The 23912-nt window shown below is 35.4% G+C and overlaps 1 protein-coding gene across 4 annotated transcripts in view; it reads left to right on the top strand.

Moving 5' to 3' along the window:
* Positions 1 to 1116: 1116 nt before the first annotated feature.
* ATP7A (ATPase copper transporting alpha) overlaps positions 1117 to 23912 on the top strand; it is a 71226-nt gene continuing 48430 nt past the window's right edge. For 2 of the 4 annotated variants that reach the window (XM_040467911.1, XM_040467909.1), the window contains exons 1-6: positions 1119 to 1664; positions 2192 to 2917; positions 11893 to 12096; positions 14773 to 14936; positions 21730 to 21891; positions 23784 to 23860. In XM_040467911.1, coding sequence (XP_040323845.1) covers positions 1259 to 1664; positions 2192 to 2917; positions 11893 to 12096; positions 14773 to 14936; positions 21730 to 21891; positions 23784 to 23860 — 1739 coding nt within the window. In that variant the 5' untranslated portion in view covers positions 1119 to 1258. Of the gene's footprint in view, positions 1665 to 2191; positions 2918 to 11892; positions 12097 to 14772; positions 14937 to 21729; positions 21892 to 23783; positions 23861 to 23912 lie in introns of all 4 variants that reach the window. The other 2 variants (XM_040467910.1, XM_040467912.1) reach the window with 2 other exon arrangements.

Raw genomic sequence — 23912 nt, 5'->3', positions numbered from 1 at the left:
CTTTATCTACTTTATCCATTTGTCTGGAATTCCTGCCTCATACATTCTTGCTAATTTCTGTTTGTTTGTTTACATTTAGGTCTTATCTCCCCTAAGAAGGCTTTTCTGACCCATATTGCCAGGGATAAATACATGTCTCTTTACTGTATTTTCTATGCTAATATTCCTCCCTGTGACTGTGTCATGCTCACCGTTGTATTTGAGAATCCTAGTTCCTGGCACATATAATAGGTGCTTGATAAATATTACTTGTTCGGTGTTTACCTTTATATAACTCACTGCTGCAAAGAACTACTTTCCTATCTATTTGCTCTTATAACAACTCTAGAAGATTATAGGGCATATTTCCCAATTTTTCAGATGGTAGAATTAATGAATGTGTTGACTAATAAGTGGAGAGTTGACAATGGAACTCAAATCTTCTGACTCCCAACCCAGTGAGTGTGTGTGTGTGTGTGCACATGTATTTGTGTGTATGACTACACCATTAATTTTTGTAAGATGTCAGCCAGATATGCATGCAGTCATGGTAGTAGTTAAATTATATACAGTAGCTGAGCTTTAGGAATACAATCATTATTTTTATCATTGAATCAGGCGAAGCAATAAAGATGTTCTTATTTTGAATAAAAGTAATACTAGGCTGTAGGGACTTAGAAGGATATAGGAGTATATGCTACAAAATCCTATCATTGCCTTTAATCACACAGTAGCATGTTTATATCTTTTCTTCCGAACAAAGTTATTTTAATCAAACATCTTAAAATTTAAACTTCATATCACCTTTTATTTTCTGCAGCTGATCCTGTTTTCTTTATTATCTTTGAATTGATAGAGAGTGAAGTATTGGAATAATTTGTGAAAGGAGATAGTAGGAAAGAGTTGTTTGTGCTCTGTTGTAAAATTCCAGGGTGTGTTTGTCCGTGTGTGTGTTTCAAATGCCTAATCAGTAGCTGAGTCACATACACCTACATACAAGTTTATCATTCCTATAAGTACAGAAGACATTTTTTTGTTTCTTTCCAAAGAGAATAGTAAAGATGAGAACTAATAGAGAAACTCCATTTGGTTGAATTATTTGTCCCATTCTTGAATGCGGCATGATGATTGAAACTTTTTAAGTTCTAGGTCATAAAATTGAATTAAACTGACTTTTGAAATTCTCTTCCAAAAGGTTTCACTGGAAGAAAAAAATGCAACTATTATTTATGACCCTAAACTACAGACTCCAAAGACCCTCCAGGAAGCTATTGATGACATGGGCTTTGATGCTGTTCTCCACAATCCTAACCCTGTCCCCGTTTTAACTGACACTGTGTTTCTGACTGTTGCTGCTTCACTGGCTCTGCCATGGGACCATATCCAAAGCATATTGCTCAAGACCAAGGGTGTGACAGACATTAAAATTTCCCCTCAGCAAAGAACTGTAGTGGTGACAATAATCCCTTCTATTCTGAATGCCAATCAGATAATAGAGCTGCTTCCGGATCTCAGTTTAGATATTGGAACTCTGGAGAAAAAGTCAGGAACTTGTGAAGATTATAGTATGGCTCAAGTAGGTGAAGTCATGCTGAAGATGAAAGTAGAAGGAATGACCTGCCATTCATGCACCAGCACTATTGAAGGAAAAATTGGGAAGCTGCAAGGTGTTCAGCGAATTAAAGGTAATATATCTGGTGGTATTTGGTTGTTTTGTAAGGATTAGCTTTCTGTTTTGGCCTTTTAAGTTTTTGCTTTCCTCTTAAGCATGGGTTTTGAATCCACAGACTAGAATACTTACTGCTTCATTGAAGTCTGAGGTACAGTGTGCATATTCCCAGGATTAATGTGGGTAAAGCTAATGTATAATTAAAAACTACATGGGTTTTGAACTAGCAGAAAATGTAGCTGGGGTGGCAGTTCATGGAGTTCAGCGTTTTTAACTCAACATGCCTGGGGTCCTCTCTACCTCTAATCTGTTTCTGTTCAGGCATGCAGAAACTTGGAGACCATAGATAAAGTAGTCATATTTTTTTTACTTTTTTCTAGTCTGTGTCAGTAACATTTTATGAAAACAGAATTATCTTAAGAAAAGCTAATGACAGCGAAGACAGAGAAACAATTTTGTGTGGTATTGATTTGAAAACTACAGAATGTTTTCTGAAGTGGCCTAAGAATAACTGAATTAAATATTTCTCTTTTCACTAACTAGTCTCCTTGGACAACCAAGAAGCTACTATTGTTTATCAACCTCATCTTATCACAGCAGAGGAAATTAAAAAACAGATTGAAGCCGTGGGCTTTCCAGCATTCATCAAAAAACAGCCCAAGTACCTCAAATTGGGAGCTATTGATATAGAACGTCTAAAGAATACACCAGTCAAATCCTCAGAAGGACCACAGCAAAGGAGTCCATCATATAGCAGTGATTCAACAGTCACTTTCATTATAGATGGCATGCATTGTAAATCATGTGTGTTAAATATTGAAAGTGCTTTATCTACACTCCAATATGTAAGCAGCATCGTAGTTTCTTTAGAGAATAGATCTGCCATAGTGAAGTACAATGCAAGCTCAGTCACTCCAGAAACCCTTAGAAAAGCAATAGAGGCCATCTCACCAGGGAAATACAAAGTTAGTATTACAAGTGAAGTTGAAAGTACCTCAAACTCTCCCTCCAGTTCATCTCTTCAAAAGATTCCTTTGAACACAGTAAGCCATCCTCTGACTCAAGAAACTGTGATAAACATTGGTGGCATGACTTGTAATTCTTGTGTGCAGTCTATTGAGGGTGTCATATCAAAAAAGGCAGGTGTAAAATCCATACGAGTATCTCTTGCAAATGGCAATGGGACTGTTGAGTATGATCCTCTACTAACTTCTCCAGAGACCTTGAGAGAAGCAATAGAAGACATGGGATTTGATGCTGCCTTGTCAGGTAATTATTACTTTTTTCTCAGATTCCCTTAATGTTTTTTTATCTTCTAATTTCGATTCTTTGGCTTTCATCAATAATAAATAATGAGCAATAGGCACTGAAGTTCTGGTTTTTGGAAGTAAATCTTATAGAGGTAGTCAGCAGTGTATACAAAGATGCCTAAGGATGTTTGAATAATTATCTACAATATTTAAAAACTAAAAACATTATATCATGATACATCCATATGCTGAAATGCTATGAAGCCATAAAAAATTAGAGTATTAAAGATACTTAATGCCACAGGAAAGTGTCTGAGATATTTTGTTAAATGAAAAAATAAAAGCTAAAAATCTGTATATTCAGCATGATCAAAATATTATAAACACATGTATAAGGATTTATACCATGTATATATTATTTATGTATATGAGTGAATAAAATTCCTGGCAGGACATGAACTAAAATTTTAACAGTGGTTATTATATGAGTGGTAGGGTAAAGGTGATATTTTTTTCATTGTGCTTTCCTATGTGTTTTAAGTTTTATGTGACAAGGATATATGTATGTATGATGGGAGAAGCAAATGCTATTTTGAAAAGAAAAAAGGTAGAAATAAATAATAGAATTTTAACTGTAGTTTTAAATTTAGGCATTCAAATGAAACTGACTCTTGAACTGCCTCAAAGTCTTTCTATTTCCTGACAGCTCTTACCTTGAACTGAAACCAAAAATGAATAGTGCATGGAATTTGCCTATGTGAACTTGTTGTTTTATTTATTTTTATTTATTTATTTTTAATGTTTATTTATGTTTGAAGGAGAGAGACAGCATGAGTGGGGGAGGGGTAGAGAAAGAGGGACACACAGAATGTGAAGCAGGCTCCAAGCTCTGAGCTGTCAGCACAGAGCCTAATGTGAACCTCAAACCCACGAACTGTGAGATCATGACCTGAGCCAAAGTCGGAAGCTTAACTGACTGAACCACCCAGGTGCCCCACTTGTTGTTTTAAACTACAATATAATCTAGCCTTGAATTAAACTGGAAATGCCCTAATGAAATTTCTTGCTGTAAATAAAATAGAAAAGTTGTATAACTAATTTCTAGACCATGTTATTAACTTTTGCAATTCTGATCAGAATGAAGGATATCAAGTAACAATATTTGTTTTTCAAGCTCAATAAAACTGAGAAGCATAAAAATTTATATTAAACACATGCTCAAATTATTATGGTAGATAAATATCAGTGGAAGAGGACCCAGAGACATACTAACTATTCTTGATTTTCATATTCATGACAAATGGTAGAAATTATAGAATTCTCACTTTTTAATGTCAAGATATAGTTTGTATGTCATAAAATTCACCCTTAAAATTTTTTTCTTAAAAAAATTTTTTTTCTTTTAATTTAGAGAGAGAGTTGGGGAGAGGAGCAGAGGGAGAGACAGAGTCTCAAGCAGGCTGCGTGTTCAGTGAGGAGCCCCATGCACAGCTTGATTCCATGACCCTAGGATCGTGACCTGAGCCAAAAAATCAAGAGTCAGACACTTAACTGACTAAGCCACCCAGGTGTCCCAGAATTCACCCTTTTAAAAGTATACAATCCAGTGGTTCTTAGTATATTCAGAGTTTTGCAGCCGTTACCACTATCTAATTTTATAACATTTATATCACCTGCAGAAGAAACCCTGTACCCATTAGCAGTCACTGCTAATATATATATATATATATATATATATATATATATATATATATACACACACACACATATATACATATATGTATGTAATATATATGTATATAAAATTTTGTTTCTCCATTCAACAGTTGGTGGAAATTTGGAAAGTTATTTCCATCCTTGGATTTTAAGAATAATGCTGCTATGAACATTTGTGTATGAGTTTTTACTTGAATGTATATACCTAAGAGTGCAATTTCTGGGTCATAGGGTGAATAGGATTAACTTTTTCAGGAATTGCCATACTTTTCCAAAGTGGTTGACCCATTTTACATTGCCACCTAGAATTCTCACTTTAATAAAGAAAATCTCAAAAGACCAGAATGATTTTGCTCTAAAAGAGAGATACATAATTCCTTATTAGAAAATTAATATAGAATACTGAACTGTTGAAAAGCCTCCAGTATTAAAAATTTGAACAAAGTATAGAAAATCCATAATTGCAAAAGGAAATAATTATGAAACCAGAAGCATAATTTTAATTGGAAATATTGAAGTGAAACCATATCAGGTAGCCATAAAAAATGAATAAGATTAGTTTTGACAAAATTTAGTTGTGTCAGTCATTGCTTATAATTTTTAAAATTTTCAAAATGACAGTATTTGAAATTGATTAACATTTTGCTAACCCATAATGTTGAATTATTCTTCAGAGTTTCTATTAAACTAAAATACTTTGCCATACATAATGCATTATGGACATCATATAAGTAAGTTTGGCTTACGTCAATATCAATCAAACAAGTTACTTACACTGTGATATTTCTATGCCTATGCCTCTTAAATATAGGAACTCAAATCATATCAACTCATACCACATATAGTATAAAAGGGAAATATTTTTTTACAGTCAAATCTGGCATCTGGTATTACTGTAAGCAGGGATCTCACAGACATTTAGACTGGACCCCCAAAATGGCATTTGTCCTATTCATTTGGGTCTGTATTTTTGCAGCTGAAAATGGTTCACAGAGCAGCAGTAGCGGCAGCATCTCTGGGAGCTTGATAGAACTGTAGACTCTCTGACCCACTGCACACCCATTAAATAAAAATCTACATTTTGATTTTCATAAGCTCTCCAGGTAATTCATACGTGCACTGAAGTTTTAGAAGCACTGGTGTAAATAATTTGCTGCATGGACCTCTATAAATAAACTCTGAATTAAATCTATATTAACATTTTTCATTTAATACAATGATAATATAATACGAAATGATACAATTTAAAATGGCATTTAAGAATTTTTATGTAACAGAGTGCCTAGGTGGCTCAGTTGTTAAGCATCTGACTTTGGCTCAGGTCATGATCTCATGGTAGGTGAGTTCGAGTCCCACATTGGGTGATCTGGAGCCCCGCTTTAGGTGAGCTTGAGCCCCACTTCGGGTGAGCTCGAGCCCACTATGATTGACCACAAGCCCTGCTTTGGGTGAGCATGAGCCCCGCTTTGAGTGAGCCCTGTTTCTCTCTCTCTCTTTCTCTCTCTCTGTCTCTCTCCCTGGCCCCCTCTTTCTCTGACCCTCCTGGGATTCTCTCTCTCTCTCTCTGCCTCTCATTCACTTGCACCCTCTCTCTTTCTCTCTCAAAAAAAAGAATTTTTATATAACCGATGTGAGCAGAGTAAAAGCAACTTTCCAACTACCTTACATGGCTTCAAAGATGAACTCGAGCAATAGGAGAAATTTTGGTCAGACTAGTAAGTGGAATTCAAGAGTACTTGATAGTTTCTAGTAGTACTATGTCTGTCTTCTACCTTGCCCTCAGGATTCATGAATACAACATATTCATTAACTTTTAACAATGGTTTTTACCTCAACCAACTCAAGGGTCCCAGGAATTAATTGTTCAACGAATAATTATTAGGAGCTTGTTATGTGCCTTACATGTGTTAGGGGTCATAACAAACACATTAAAGGCCATCATGAATAGGTAAAAAACCTTGGCACAATGAGGGTCACCATAAAAGAACTGATAGAGTTGTGACTATGGTGACCCATATTTTTACGATAAAAGGTTGATATCAAATGATTGCATTCTATATTTCTTCTAGAGATCATAGTTTAAAATGCCATCAGAATGGTGGCTACCCATTTTCTGAATGTCATTGTCAGTGCTGATCTGGCCTCACAGTCTATCACTATAACCTCTTCCCAGACAGAGAGGGGTTGGCACATTTTGTCTTTATGTCATTCTAATCCTGGGTGGATTGTAAAAGTTAAAAGAGACAGTGGGAAAAATGTGAGGTGTTTTCTTTCTTCATTGGTGAATTCTTTTTTTAATTTAATTTTTTAACATTTTAATTCCGGCACAGTTAACATAGTGTTATATTAGTTTCAGGTGTAAAATATAGTGATTCAACAATTCATATTTCACCTGGTGCTCATCACAAGTACACTTCTTAATCCCCATCACCTACTTAACCCATCCTCCCAACACCCTCTCTGTAACCAACTGTTTATTCTCTATAATTAAGAGTCTCTTTTTAATTTGTCTCTTTTTTGTCCCTTTCTTCATTTATTTTGCTTCTTAAATTCCACATGAGTGAAATCATATGGTATTTGTCTTTGTCTGACAAATTTATTTCCCTTATCATTATACTCTCTTGCTCCATCCATGTCATTGCACATAGCAAGATTTCATTTCTTATGGCTAAAATTCCATTGTATATATATATACCACACATTCTTTATCCATTCATCAACCCGTGGATACTTGGCCTGTTTCCATAATTTAGATATTGTAAATAATGTTGCTGTAAACATTGCAGTGCATGTATCCCTTTGAATTAGTGTTTTTGTATCCTCTGGGTAAATACATAGTAGTGCAATTTCTGGATCATACGGTAATTCTATTTTTAATTTTTGAGGAACCTCCGTACTGTTTTCCACAGTGTCTGTACCAGTTTGCATTCCCACCAACAGTGCAGGAGGGTTCCCCTTTCTCCACATCCTTGCCAACATCTGTTGTTTCTTGTGTTGTTGATTTTAGCCATTCTGACAGGTGTAAGGTGATACCTCATTGTAGTTTTGATTTTCATTTCCCTGATGGTAAGTGATGATGAGCATCTTTTCATCTGTCTGTTGGCCATCTCTGTGTCGTCTTTGGAGAAATGTCTGTTCATGTCTTCTTCCCATTTTGTAATTGGATTATTTGTTTTTTGGGTGTTGAGTTAGATAATAGAATTTATAGATTTTGGACACTAACGCTTTATCATGTATGCCATTTGCGAATCTCTTCTCCCATTCTGGAGGTTGCCTTTTAGTTTTGTTGATTGTTTCCTTCGCTGTGCAGAAGCTTTTTATTTTGATGTAGTCTCAATTACTTATTGTTCATTTGGTTGCCCTTGCCTCAGGAGACATGTCTAGAAAAAAGTTGCTATGTCCATTGTCAGCGAAGTTACCACTTGTGTTCTCTTCTAGGATTTTTATTGTTTCAGGTCTCACATTTAGGTCTTTCATCCATTTTGAATTTATTTTTGTGTATGGTATAAGAAAGTGGTCCAGTTTCATTCTTATGTGTGTAGCTGTCCAGTTTTTCCAATGCCATTTGTTGAAGATACTGTCTTTTTTCCATTGCATATTCTTTCCTCCTTTGTCAGAGATTGATAGACCATTTAATTGTGGGTTTATTTCTGGGCTTTCTATTCTTTTCTGTTGATTTGTATGTCTATTTTTGTGCCAGTACCATACTGTTTTTCTTACTACATCTTTGTAATATAACTTGAAGTATGGTATTGTGATACCTCCAGTTTTGTTTTTCTTTTTCAAGATTGCTTTGACTCGTGAGGGTCTTTTGTGATTCTATACAAATTATAGGATTGTTTGTTCTAGTTCTGTGAAAAATATGTGTATTTTGATAGGGATTGCATTGAATGTGTAAGATTGCTTTGAGTAGTATAGACATTTTAACATTATTCTTTCAGTCCGTGGGCATGGAATGTTTTTCCATATCTTTGTGTTGTTTTCTATTTCTTTCATCAATATTTTATAGTTTTCAGAGTACAGGTGTTTTACCTGTTTGGTTAAGTTTATTCCTAGGTATTTTATTATTTTTGATGCAATTGTAAATGGAATTGCTTTCTTAATTTGTTTTTATGCTGCTTCATTATTGGTGTATAGAAATGCAACAGATTTCTGTACATCGATTTCGTATCCTACAACCTTACTGAATTCATTTATCAGTTCTAGTAGTTTTTTGGTGGACTGTAGGGTTTTCTCTATAGTATCATGTCTTCTGCAAACAGTGAAAGTTTTCCTTCTTCCTTGCCAATTTGGATGCCTTTTATTTCTTTCTGTTGTCTGATGCTGTGGCTGGGACTTCCAGTACTATTTTGAATAAAAGTGGTGAGAACAAACATCGTTGTCTTGTTCCTGATCTTAGGGGAAAAAGTCTCTCAGTTTTTCACCATAGGGTATGATGTTGTGGGTTTTTCATATAAAGCATTTATTATGTTGAGGTATTTTTCCTCTAGATCTACTTTTTTGAGGGTTTTTATGATGAATGGATATTGTACTTTGTCAAATGCTTTTTCTGCATTTACTGAAGTGATCATATGGTTTTTATCCTTTCTTGTATTGATGTGATGGATCACATTGGTTGACTTGCAAATATGGAACCACCCTTGCATGGGAGGTATATTTTTATCATGACCATCAATCTCATCATTCTCTTAAAAAGACAAATATGAAGTTAAGTCTTCATTAACCAATTAAAGCAAAAAAAACCCCTCAAATTCTTTTCCTTTTTTAAACTTTGTTATTTTTAATTTCAAACTTACAGAAAAGCTACAAGAGCAATACAAAAAATTCCTGTTTACCAATTTCTCTCACATTCCCTGGTTGTCAATATTTTACATTTGTTTTATTCTCTTTCTCTCTTCACACACACACACACACACACACACACACACACACACACTTTTTCTGAGTCATTTGAGAGTGCATTGCAGAAATGATGTTTTAAATTCTTTTTAATCTATTTTCTGATTATGTGTTCTTCATATTCACACATTGATCCTAGTTATAAGGATTAGATTGGAAACCCTTTCTTGAAATTTTTGGAATCTTTTCTGATTATTGCCTCGAGTGCAAGAAAGTCAACCTTCCTTCCTTTTGAATTCACTTAAGCATAAGTAGTGTTGCTACAGGCTATAGAAAATCTAATTGAAGAAGAGTAGCCATTTAATTCAGTGTGGCTTTTTAACACCTGCACTTCTGCTGTGGAAGATCGAAGTTTTTGCTCTTTTGTTTGCCACACTCATTGGGGTATAAAGGGCACAATTTTATGGATCTTTGTTGAGAGGTCATGCGAAGGTAGCTAAAAGGGAGTATCTCCATGACTTATTTTAATTTAGTACTATCCTTCCAGAGTGTGAAAATTGCAGATTTTATTATAGGTTATCTCTGGTACCTGAAATAACGGAATTACTCTGGAACAAGACCTAAAGTAACTAGCAGTATAAACTTTTTTTTAGTGTCTAAGTTCAATATGAAGTCTTGATAGTAATTATGAGAGAATGAAATAAACTCCTGGCTGGATTGAAATAATGTTTTATTTTTCAAAGCCAAAGCTATTTCCTTTGGGCAAATGAGCTTCCTTTTTGAAATCTTTAAGATAACAGTAGTAGTTGGTAAATTTTACTGAGTTCTTAATAATGCTCTCATAATCTGAATGAATGAGTATAGTTTTCAAAATTGATTTTCTTAAGACCAGAGGTTGACTAATTTTGGAATTGGAAGTATCTAGTCAGTTGTGATCAATGTCCTTTACTATATCCAGACTGGCTGTAGTGCCATCACCTGGGAATGTGGTGGAAGTGCAGAATCTCAGGCCCCATCCTAAATGTCCTGAATCAGAACCTGTATTTTAAGAAAATCCCCCAGGTTATTGTGTGTGCATTAAAATTTAACAGCCATTATTATACTGATTTGGGAAGTATGGATCATTATTTATTAGGAAAATGGTTAGGCTTTTTTTAAAGTTTCTGTAAAAGATGTCCTCTTTGGCATATGGAAACCAACTCTTCTATGCAGGGATTCCTCTGTGGGTTAGCCAAATAGACCTGAACCAGTTTTTTTTGCCCAAGGGGAATAAATAACAAGTTAGATAGGTGTACCTGGAAATTTCCACATCACCTCTTTTCCTCTTTATCGCTGCAGGAGAGTATAACATCTTGAGCTTCTTTGCATGTGCACGGGTGTGCTGGAGAGAATAACTCTTCCCTTCTTAGAGTTGATTAACACTTCAGTGGATAAACTTAAAACAGAATAGCAGATTTTCTGAGACTGCAGGGGAATTTCTGGATGATAGGAGCTTCCCATTGTTCCACAGTGCATAAACATTCTTGGGAGAGATTTTCCAAATATTCCTTTGCACAAAATGAAGGTTACTGCTGACTTTCTCCTTGTCTTTTCTTCCATTGTCCACAAAGACATTTTAATTTAAAAAATACCATAAGGGGGCTTAGGTGGCTTAGTCGGTTAAGGGACTGACTTCGACTCAGGTCATGATCTCACAGTTCATGGGTTCGAGCTACAAGTCAGGCTCTGTGTTGACAGCTCAGAGCCTGGAGCCTGCTACGGATTCTGTGTCTCCCTCTTCACTCTGCCCTCCTCTACTCGTGCTCTGTGTCTTTTTCTCTCTTTCAAAAATAAATAAATATTTAACAAAATTAAAAATGAAAAAAATATACTATATATTAGTGTTTAAAATTCAAACAATACAGAAGTGTCTGTAGAGAAAATGTGTGTGTTTGTCATTCTGTTCCTGCCTTAATCCCATTCCCCAGAAGTAGCCACCATTAATGTTTTGGAACGTAGCCTCCCAGATTTTCTTATGCCTAGTCTCATATATACATATACACAAAAACTTTTTAAATGACATCCGCAATGCTGTTTTGTAAATTGCTTTTTTGTTCCACTTACTGTATCATGAATTGCTTTAATGTAGTATGCAAATCATTAACATGGTGATAAAAATTCATTATAAAAATAAGATCTGCCCATTAACAACTACTCTTTATCTGGGGTTTTCAGTAGAGAAAACAGCTAGAAGAACTTGGTATAACCAAAGTTTTGTTTATTCAGTTAGTTCCGATCCAAAGAACTGGGATGGGCAGTATTTGAAGTCACTTCCTAGAAAGTGTAAAGTCCATGCTGGTTTTAAACGAATGGATTGACAGTACCTGGAGGTGTGGATTGTGATGAATGACAAGGATGCAACTAAAGAATATCTTAAAAGAATCTTTCCCTGTCTACCAGATACAAATGAGCCATTGGTAATAATAGCTCAGACCTCATCAGAAATGCCGCTTTTGACCTCAACTAATGAATTTTATACTAAAACAATGACACCAATTCACGATGGGGAAGTAAAGCCTTCGTCTAAGTGTTATATACAGGTCACTGGTATGACTTGTGCTTCCTGTGTAGCAAACATTGAACGGAATTTAAGACGAGAAGAAGGTGAGACACTTTTGAAGCCTGTTATTTTGTGTGCTGAATTGAAGACTGTCCTTTTTTGATCTTTCAGGTGTTTAGTAACAATTTTTGTGATTCCTGCCAAGGCCTTATGAAGTCCTCTATATCAGTGATGTGCAGGACAACCTTGACTCTCTGACAGCCAGTTTTTGTGTTCTGTTCCCTTAGATATGGTTCCTATCTTGTTTACCTCATGATCACATTTTAACATCAATGAAATGTGTAGGAAAATAGCAGAAGGAAATATATGTTTAAGTTTACTATTCTCTATGGACCTTGGTTGCAATGGATTTTAAGAAAAACATACAAATTTTCTGATAAAGCTATGCTTAAAAATAACTACAGTCCATAAGTTTCAATATTACTATACTTGAACCAACCAGATCAAAACCAAGTTTGTTTAGAATTATATTATTCTCTTCCAACAGTATGATCACTGATCTTTGCAGTAAAAATGTTAAAAAGTTATTGTGATAAATTTTAATGCTAGGTTACAAAATCTTAGAAAATTTACAGCGTACTTTTTTTATTCAGTCATACCCAAATGTTTTACCTTATAAGTTTGAAGTCATATTCATATAAAACTTCATACTGTGGCATAAGATTTGTTAGCCATAGATATATGCGGTTATGTTTAATGAAACTGAAATCATAGGTTTGGTACTTCAGCAGCCCTAGTCCCAGGTTTCTTAATACATGCTGTTAGTCACAAGGGCCAAATAAATAAGATTAGTATCAGCTTATTCCCTCTATTGTGGGGAAATAACTCACAGTATATAATAATAATACAGACCTGTGGCCCATAGAATCACCTTTTATATAAAGGCCAGAATTTTATAACAAAATGTATGTTATACAGAGGCAATTCCATTATTAACCTTATCTGAATTGTGTCATATTTGCATGTCATTTCAGTCTCCATTCTATCTAGTTAGAATGCAGTTGAGGCTAAAGCTTATATTACACTTCAATCGATTAAAACAGGGAAGGAGGGAGGTTGCAAACATATGAAAGCAAAAGAAGTTTGTAAGGTTCCTGTTTAATTTCAGAACCAACTATGTTTGGGCAATTCAGAAATAGCCTTTTTCATGAGACAAGCAATGCCTATACCAATTATGAATCTTTTTTTAAAAATTCATTGTGCTGATTCTTCTAGTTACTCCCCACTCTCCCCTTTATCACTTCTTTACCCAATTAGGAATACCATTAGCCTAGCTGGGATCACTATATTCACTTTTTTAAAAACTAAGTAACACTGGTCATCTCTAAGTTTAGTTTGCATTATATTTCTGAAAATGAATAGAGTTCTAATTATAATTTAAAGTAAGAGTTTAAAAATTATCCATAATTTATGTAAGTATGAAACCTATTTTTGAAAAGTCAGATTTTCCCTTCTATTTCTATTTGGCTATAGATTATATCCACTGAAACAAAAAGATTTTTCCTACTTTCTTTATACCCTACTCCTTTTACTGACACTTTCCTATGAGCTGATCCTCTGAATTATTTGGTATCCACAAAGCCCAGAGTGTAAGTACTTTATATAGAAAACTTAGATTATATAGGTTCTCTGTTTTCTTATTTAAAACTATGATTAAATTAATATTATTTTCTTTTTATCAAACTCCACAGTTGACCTATGGTCTGTTGATCTCCATTTCCTGTCAGGTAGCCACCAAGTGCCACAGATTCGTAGAAAGAGCTGTCATTTTTGCTATGCAGAATTAATTTTCTTCCTAGAAATGACATCAATAGCTGGCCTAGAGAAGTAGGATGGTTGTTAATAAAAGGCTTGCATGAGAAAACAGGATGACTGCCATAAAATGAACTCCTTTGTTCTGTTAACAAGTTGTATGGCACTTTCTCCCTAGGAATAAGAGCACTTTATATTAGTGTGTGCCAGACAGTAAAATTGGATAATTTTAAGAAATGACTTTTATTTGATATTGTTATAATATGCATGTTGGTACATTCTTAGATTCCTTACTATAATTGCAGTGATTTCCTTAAGTGCATGAGTTCCTTTCTCTAGGTCTTATTAGTTTCTACAAATGCCCTATAATTACATGTTAAGGTCTCAACCTGATGCAATTGATGGGTCTGATTTGGATCCCATTTCAAAAAAACAACTGTGTTAAATAAACAGTTATAAGACAATTCTGGAAATGTGAATTCTGCATGGATATTTGGTGATATTGAGGACTTACTTCAGGTGTGATAATGGTATTATGGATTTTTTTTTGAGAGAAGAGTCTTTTAGAGATACATATTTAAATATTTACATGTGAAATGATATGTTATGTGGGTTTTGCTTCGAAATCATCAGAGTAGAGTGCAGTAAGTAAGAGGATAGGAATATAGATGAAACAGGATCAGCCCCAGTATTATTGATAATTGTTGAAACTGGGTGGTGGTTATATAAAGTTTATTATGTTGTTCTCTTTTGTATATGTATAATTGAAATTGTCCATAATAAAAAGTTTCAGAAAATAAGGCCCTCTTTCAACTAGTTTTATTTGGTTTAGGTTCAAGACTGTATAACAGTTAAGTAATAATTTTTTCTAGATTCACTTTAATCCTTTCACAAATGAAGAAATTATTGTAACATTCCTCTTTTTATAAGGATATTATCTCAGTTATTTTTCTTATCAATGCTTCCAGGAATATATTCTGTACTTGTGGCTCTGATGGCTGGCAAGGCAGAAGTAAGATATAATCCTGCTGTTATACAACCCCCAGTGATAGCTGAGTTTATCCGAGAGCTTGGATTTGGAGCCACTATGATAGAAAATGCTGATGAAGGAGATGGTGTTTTGGAACTTGTTGTAAGTAATCATTTTTGTGTAATTAATAAAATTTCCAGGAAAAACTCGGGGGAAAGATTCCAAAAATAGTTCCGAAGTTATTTAAGGGTTGGGAAAATAAAGCATAAAAGGAAAATTAAGGAAACTGGAAAATAGAAGGATAAGATATGACTTAATGGTGGCCTTTAAGCCTGGAATATAAGAGATAATCATGTGTTTATTAAGAACCAACAAAGAAGAATTAGGTTTGAATAAATAAAAACCGACTTTTAAAATATATTATGATCCTATCAGGATAGAAAAGAAAAGATTCAGATGCATTGAAGACTGAAATTTTGTAAATGAAGTAAAAAAACCAGGTGGAAAGCATATTGGTTTACAATGGTCATTTTCTCCAATCCAGCAAATTGAGTTTTATTTGTATACCTTAAACAATTAAAACAAAAAATTTAACCCTGTACCAAAATTAGTATCAGCTCAATCAAAAATTTGAATATAAAAAATAAAACCATGAAATTACAAGAAGCATTTAGTGCCCTTTTCCCAGTATTTTAGTATAAAAACTTCAGACATCAAGAAAATCTAAAGAATTGTACAATGGACACCCTTGTACACACCACCTAGATTCTCTATTAACATTTTAGTGTATTTGTTTTACTATACATAAGTCTGTTGTGTGAATAATTTTAGATTCATAAAGTTGCAAAACTAGTAGGGAATATCTGTGAATCTTTAAAAACAAATTTTTTTAATGTTTATTTTTAAGAGAGAGAGAGACAGAGCACAAGTTGGGGAGGGGCAGAGAGAGAGGGAGACACAGAATCTGAAGCAGGCTCCAGGCTCCAGGCTCCGAGCTGTCAGCACAGAGCCTGATATGGGGCTCGAGCCCACAAACTGTGAGATCATGACCTGAACCGAAGTCAGACGCTTAACCAACTGAGCTACCCAGGCACCCCTATCTATGAAGCTTTTCCCAGCTTTTCTCAGTAATAGTAACATCTGATCTATCACTTAAAAAATAATATCAGAGTGGAAATGGCCTTTCTAAATATCATACAAACCCAAAAAGAAATGATAGATAAATTCATGTACATAAAAATTTCTTTTTGGATGGAAAAACGCCATAAATGAAGTCAAAAAACAGGTAAAAAATTTTATTTCTTATCATAGATGAAGGTTAATTTTCTTAATATACAAAGAACTGTTGTAAATCAATAAGAACCAGCAACTCAAAAGAGAGATAGTAAAGGATATGAACTGACAGTTCACAGACAGTCCAAAACATTACCACTTTAAACACATGAAAATATCTTCACCCTCACTTGTTATAAGAATAAAGCAAATTAAACCTGCATTGAAATGCCCTTTTTCATCTATTAGATTGGTAAAGATAAAAAACAATTTTGTTAACATTGTGTTATCTCTATATATTGCTGGTGGAGGGTCAACTGATACAAGCTCTCAACAGGGGAATTTGGCAATATTTATCAAAAGGAAAATTGTACATATCCTTTGCCTTTTATACTCATAGGAAGTTATCCTACAGACATAGTTCCATATGTATGAAATGACATGTGTGCAAGGATGTTCATTATAGTATTTTTTTTAGAGAGAGTACAAGAGGGGGAGATGGGGAGGGGGCAAAGGGAGACAGACAGAGGAAGAGAGAATGTCAAGCAGTCTCCACGCTCAGTGAGGAGCCCAATGGGATGCTTGATCCTGTGACCCTGGGATCATGACCTGAGCCTAAATCAAGACTTGGACACTCAACCGACTGAGCCACTCAGGTGCCCCAAGACTTAATTAATAATTAATTAAATTTTTTAGAGCAAGAGACAGAGAGTGGTAGTGGGGTAGTGGGACAGAGGGAGAGAGAGAGAGAAAGAGCGGGGTGGGGGGAGGGAGGGAGGGAGAGGGAGAATCTTAAGCAGGTTCCATGTTCAGTGCAGAGCCCGAAGCAGGGCTTAATCCTATGACCCTGGGATCATGACCTGAGATGAAATCAAGAGTTGGGTGCTCAACCAACTGAGCCACCCAAGCACCCCCTGTTTTTTTAATATGGCAAAAGATAGGAAAAACCTAAATGTCAATCACTGGGGACTAGATACATAAATTATGATATGTCTATGCAGTGAGATATGAAGCAGCTATTAAAAAGAATGGGTAGGTTTTTATTTTTTATTTATTAAAAAATTTTTTTTAAATATGAAATTTATTGTCAAATTGGTTTCCATACAACACCCAGTGCTCATCCCAACTGGTGCCCTCCTCAGTACCCATCACCCACCCTCCTCTCCCTTGCACCCCCCATCAGCCCTCAGTTTGTTCTCAGTTTTTAAGAGTCTCTTATATTTTGGCTTCCTCCCTCTCTAACCTTTTTTTTTTTCCTTCCCCTCCCCCATGTTCTTCTGTTAAGTTTCTCAGGATCCACATAAGAGTGAAAACATATGGTGTCTGTCTTTCTCTGTATGACTTACTTCACTTAGCATAACACTCTAGTTCCATCCATGTTGCCACAAAAGGCCATATTTCATTCTTTCTCATTGCCATGTAGTATTCCATTATGTATATAAACCACAATTTCTTTATCCATTCATCAGTTGATGGACATTTAGGCTCTTTCCATGATTTGGCTATTGTTGAAAGTGCTGCTATAAACATTGGGATACAAGTGCCCCTATGCATCAGCACTCCTGTATCACTTGGATAAATTCCTAGCAGTGCTATTGCTGGGTCACACGGTGTATCTATTTTGAATTTTTTGAGGAACCTGTTTTCCAGAGTGGAAACTGTTTTCCACACTGTTTTCCAGAGTGGCTGCACCAGTTTGCATTCCCACCAACAGTGCAAGGGGGTTCGCGTTTCTCCACATCCTCTCCAGCATCTATAGTCTCCTGATTTGTTCCCTTTAGCCACTCTGACTGGCATGAGGCGGTATCTGAGTGTGGTTTTGATTTGTATTTCCCTGATGGGGAGTGACGTTGAGCATCTTTTCATGTGCCTGTTGGCCATCTGGATGTCTTCTTTAGACAAGTGTCTATTCATGTCTTCTGCCCATTTCTTCACTGGATTATTTGTTTTTTGGGTGTGCAGTTTGGTGAGCTCTTTATAGGTTTTGGATACCAGCCCTTTGTCTGATATGTCATTTGCAAATACCTTTTCCCATTCCATTGGTTGCCTTTTAGTTTTGTCGATTGTTTCCTTTGCTGTGCAGAAGCTCTTTATCTTCATGAGGTCCCAGTAGTTCATTTTTGCTTTTAATTCCCTTGCCTTTGGGGATGTGTCAAGTAAGAAATTGCTACGGCTGAGGTCAGAGAGGTCTTTTCCTGCTTCCTCCTTTAGGGTTTTGATGGTTTCCTGTCTCACATTCAGGTCCTTCATCCATTTTGAGTTTGTTTTTGTGAATGGTGTAAGAAAGTGGTCTAGTTTCGTCCTTCTGCATGTTGCTGTCCAGTTCTCCCAGCACCATTTGTTAAAGAGACTGTCTTTTATCCATTGGATATTCTTTCCTGCTGTGTCAAAGATTAGTTGGCCATACTTTTGTGGGTCTACTTCTGGGGTGTCTATTCTATTCCATTGGTCTATGTGTCTGTATTTGTGCCAATACCATGCTGTCTTGATGATTACAGCTTTGTAGTAGAGGCTAAATCTGGGATTGTGATGCCTCCTGCTTTGGTCTTCTTCAAAATTACTTTGGCTCTGCGGGGTCTTTTGTGTTTCCATACAAATTTTAGGATTGCTTGTTCTAGCTTCAAGAAGAATGCTGGTGCAATTTTGATTGGGATTGCATTGAATGTGTAGATAGCTATGGGTAGTATTAACATTTTAAATTTAAAAATTTTAAATACTTAAAATTTTTAAAAGATTTTATTAAAAATTTTTTTTAACGTTTATTTATTTTTGAGACAGAGAGAGACAGAGCATGAATCGGGGAGGGTCAGAGAGAGGGAGACACAGAATCTGAAACAGGTTCCAGGCTCTGAGCTGTCAGCACAGAGCCTGACGCGGGACTCGAACTTACAGACCGCGAGATCATGACCTGAGCTGAAGTTGGCCGCTTAACTGACTGAGCCACTCAGGTGCCCCTAAAAGATTTTATTTTTAATTAATCTCTACACCCAACATGGGGTTTGAACCCATAATCCCGAGATCAAGAGCTGCATACTTCACCAACTGATCCAGGCAGGCACCCCCATGGGCTTTTATTTTTTAAAGACTTCTGACAATTAATAGCTTTATTGAAATATTATTCACATACCATAAAACTCATGCTTTAAGTGTACGATTCAGTGTTTTTTAAAAAAAAAATTTATGTTTATTCATTTTGGAGAGAGAGACAGAGTGTGAGCCGGGGAGGGGCAGAGAGAGAGGGAGATGCAGAATCCGAAGCAGGCTCCAGGCTCTGAGCTGTCAGCATGGAGCCTGATGTGGGGCTTGAACTCACGAACTATGAGATCATGACCTGAGCTGAAGTCAGATGCTTAACTGACTGAGCCCTCAGGTTCCCCTAATTCAGTAGTTTTTGTATATCCACAGAGTTGCAATTATCACTGTATCTAATTTTAAAACATTTTTGTCAACCCAAAAAAGAAACCTCATGTCACTCTTCATTCTTGATATTAAGCATTTGAGTCTTCTTTCTTTTTCTCCTTGTTCAGTCTAGCCAAATTTTGTCAATTTTGTCAGCCTTTTCAGACAAACGATTTTTGGTTTTGTTAATTTTCTCTGTTCTCTCTTTTGTGAATTTCCACTTTCATTTTTAATTTTCTTCCCTTTGCTTGCTTTACGTTTAGTTTGCTCTTCTTGTCTAGTTCCTTAAGGTGGAAGGTTAGGTCATTTATTTGAGATCTTATTTTTTAATATTGGCATTTACAACTACACATTTCCCTCTAAGTAATGCTTTCATTTCAGGTATTATACTTTTTAATCCAGACTGTCCATTGGGCCTTTTCAATAATCTCTCTCTCTTTATTGATATTATTTTTGGTTAGACATTGTTCTCATATTTTCCTTTAATTCTTTAGACATGGGTTTTTTTTTAGTTCATTGAATATATTTTCAGTACCTGATTTAACATCTTTGTCTAGTAAGTCCAATGTCTGGGCTTCCTTAGAGACAATTTCTGTTGATTGTTTTTTTCCCTTTATATGGACCGTACTTTCTTGTTTCATCACATGTCTCACAATTATTTGTTGGAAATATGTAGCAACTCTGGAAATAAAGTTATTTTCCACTCCTTAGGGTTTGTTGTTGTTGCTATTTGCCATTGTTATTGTTTAGTGACGTTTATGAAATAATTCTATAAAATTTATATTCTTTGTTAATGTGTGGCCACTGAAGTTTCTGCTTGATTAGCTCAGTGGTCAGCTAATGATTGGACAGAGATTTACTTAAATACTTGGAACCAATAAATCTCCCAGTCTTTGCTGAGGATCTCTGTGCATGCCTTCAACACCAAGCTATGCAGTTGTCAATTGCCTTAGTCTTTACTTCCTGCTTCTACAGAGTCTACTGGTCAGCCTGAGGTGAGAGGTTAGGACCTTTTAGGTCTGAGTATGCATAGTCTTGGACATGTACAACCCTATGCATGTGAATGAATGGCCTTCTAGATTTTTAGAATATGTTGGAGTTCTTATGTATATATATCTTGCTTCCCAGTTTTTCCTTTTTAGGCTTTTTGGTTAGCCTATTGTTTGCCCCAGCTGTTATCCCTTGCCTTAGGTAGCCACAAGATTAATAATTACCTTGAATTGTTTTGACAAATTCTCCCAGGGAATTCGCTGAGCTCCAGTCAGGGCAAACACAGACATCTTTGCAAGTGGGATATTTCAGAGAACCATCAGTCAGATCATATAATAACAGTTCCCTAGTAATGAGGCTTTGATGGAGCTCCAACCATTTTCTGCTCTCTCTGGTGGCTTCCCTGATGCTGTTTTTCACCATCACTGTGGGCTGCTGGTCTTCATGGCCACCACAGAGCTGGAGGGGAGGAGATGAGAAGAAGGAAAATTATAATATATATAATAGCACATAGCTTGCTGTTTCATTGGGTTTCATCTGATTCTCTTGAATAAATGCTTCCTGTATTGCTGAAAGCTTTTATGTAATTTCAGTTTCCGAAAAAGTTTGTTGTTTTTTCCAGTTTTCTTATTGCTTTTATGGAGGGGAGAATTTTCAAAGATCTTTACCATTACTGGTATTCTTTCAGTACATATTCTTGAATAAATGCTTTGTAATTTGTTATACTCTTTCGTTATTTACTTGTTATACTCTTTAGTTATTTACCAGAGTCTTTAAATGGTTGTTTTTTGAAGCTTTTGTCCAATTTTATCATTGCTTTTTGGGAAAAGGATTTGTTGAGCTCCACACACGGTCATTCCAGAAGTTCTGCTACTCCATTTTAGAATTTAATACCCAGCTGAACTGTAACCTCACCTAAGACATAAGGCAAAATGCATTTTTAGACAAAGGTATAACACTTTTGTCATCCATTAACCTTCACTAAAAGTAATACTAACGGCTAAAAAATCTATAGGGAAGCATGACATTTAATACAAGAATCAATAGATGTCAAATCCTCTATCACTAGTGACAGGAGGAGGGAGACTTAGTGAGATCCTTTTCTGTTTAACCTGTTGCAGCTGGGACCATATCTTTGTTCAATGTAATTTTATATAAAAATAGCATTCTAATACAATTTTATAAAGTATTTTAATAGTGCAGATAAGATCTTGTGTGTTAATCCCATGTTACAAGTCATGTTTAATAGAGGAAAAAGTAGATTTCTGAATAACAAAACCTTTGTCTTTAACAGGTGAGAGGAATGACGTGTGCCTCCTGTGTACATAAAATAGAGTCTATCCTCACAAAACACAGAGGGATCTTCTACTGTTCTGTGGCCTTGGCAACCAACAAAGCACATATTAAGTATGACCCAGAAATTATTGGTCCCAGGGATATTATCCATACAGTTGAAGTAAGTGTTAAGACTTTGCATTTCTGTGTTCTTACCTATTCAGTCAGCCCTCTGTTGAATCACTTCTGGTTTGTATCAGATAGAAACAGTGAACAAGATCTGGCCCCTTTGATTACTCTCAATAACATCTGTCTCAAATTTAATGTGTGTTTATACCCTTTTGTTTTCCTTGGTCTTTGTCAGGAAGAGTTAGGCAAAGGCATGTTGGCACTATTAATCAGGAGCAGACTGAAGGTAGAATCACAAATCATTTAAAAATATTTAGAAAATGGAAGTAAAGTACAATTTGTTGTAAGATTAATTAATCACTAAGAAAGCAAAGCATCATGCTACATGCTTTGTTGTTTGTTAGGTCAAAGCAAATGATCTATTTTTTTTTAAAAATTTGAGTATAGTTGTCACAATGATGTTACATTAAGGTATACAACATAGTGATTCAACAACTCCATAGTTATGCTGTGCTCACCACAAGTGTAGCTACCACCTGTCACCATACAATGTTATTGCAATACCATTGACAGTATTCCCTATACTGTGCCTTTTATTCCCATGACTTACTCATTCCATAACTGGAAGCCTATATCTCCCACTCCTTTTCACCCATTTTACCCATCTCCCACCTACCTCCCCTCTGGCAACCATCAGATTGCTCTCTGTATTAATAGATCTGATTCTCCTTGCAAATGATGTATTTTTAAGTTAAAGTAAGAAATTTAAAAGACCAAACTCTTGTCTTGGTAGCAAATTTATCCTGTGTTCTTCAATAAATCTTCAGTGGGTAGTAGTACATGTGAGAGTGCCTTAAAAGCTTTAATGTGGTATAGCCTTGGTGTTATCATGATCAGAAGATATTAATAGTTCAGATAAGATCCTATTACTATAGATAATAATACCATTAACATCTTGTGAAGCTAGCATTATCAAGTATCTACTTTGAGCCAGTTTCCAAGATTGCAAAGCTTCAACTCTTAATTTAATTCTCACAACAGTGCTCTCATCTTCATTTTGGTGGTGGAGAAACTCAGGTTGAGAGAAGTTAAGTTACTTGCCCAAAGTCACATAGGTAGTAAGTGTCATAGCTGGGATTTGAGTCTGTTCTTTCTGACCCCAAATTTCACGGTTGCTTTTTTCACTGTGCTACATTTCCAACAAATGTAAGATGACAGCATTTTTCTTAGCAGTTGAAAATATAGTGTATGTTACTGTCTATGCACATATGAGTCTTACTTATGTGTAGTTTTCTTTAATACGTTGTCTTATTCAAGAAAATTTTTGTTCGTGTTCTTTTTTTCTGATAGAACAAGAGTAAAGCCAACATATGCAAAGCCTTGAATAATATATTTAATATGGTACTAGTTTTTGTGGCCTATTATTCAGTTTTCTGTACTTGTTCAGGGGAGGGATGGACAGCTGTCAAAGCTAAAATTTAGAAGAAATGATTAATGTACATCAATACTAGTGGATGACTCTTATCTAAATGTAAGATTTATGATTTTACTATTGAATTCTGTCTTTATTACATCATCAAACACTCTGTCAGCCTGACCACGTGACAGATTCTGCTTTTTTTCTAAAATCACTTAGTGGAGGCTTTAGCTTACTTTTTGGTGTAATAAGAATCTCTAGTGAGGGCAACTGCACTTGAGTTAAATCATTAGTTTGAGAGCAGTAGGATAGACATTAACTAGAATTGGGGAAATATTCATTTCTTTGAAGGAAGATTATAAACACAAGTAATTAAGGAAGCACATCTTCATCTTTATATTCCCCAGAGTGCCTTGCACTCAGTAATTGAGTTGAATTGTACTTAATGACAATACCATGACTTAGAATTTCTCTATATAATATTTATACATTCAGTGAAATAATTGTTTTCTCATGAATTTCCTTAGAGTTTAGGTTTTGAAGCTTCTTTGGTCAAAAAGGATCGGTCAGCAAGCCACCTGGACCATAAACGAGAAATAAGACAGTAAGTGCTTTTGGTGTGTCAGTAAGAAACAAGTGCTTTTGGTGTGTCAGTG

Source organism: Herpailurus yagouaroundi, unplaced genomic scaffold (genome assembly GCF_014898765.1).
Source record: "Herpailurus yagouaroundi ecotype Mexico unplaced genomic scaffold, PumYag 67623, whole genome shotgun sequence".
In the NCBI taxonomy this organism is placed as follows: domain Eukaryota; kingdom Metazoa; phylum Chordata; class Mammalia; order Carnivora; family Felidae; genus Herpailurus; species Herpailurus yagouaroundi.
This window is presented reverse-complemented; position numbering and strand designations above follow the sequence as displayed.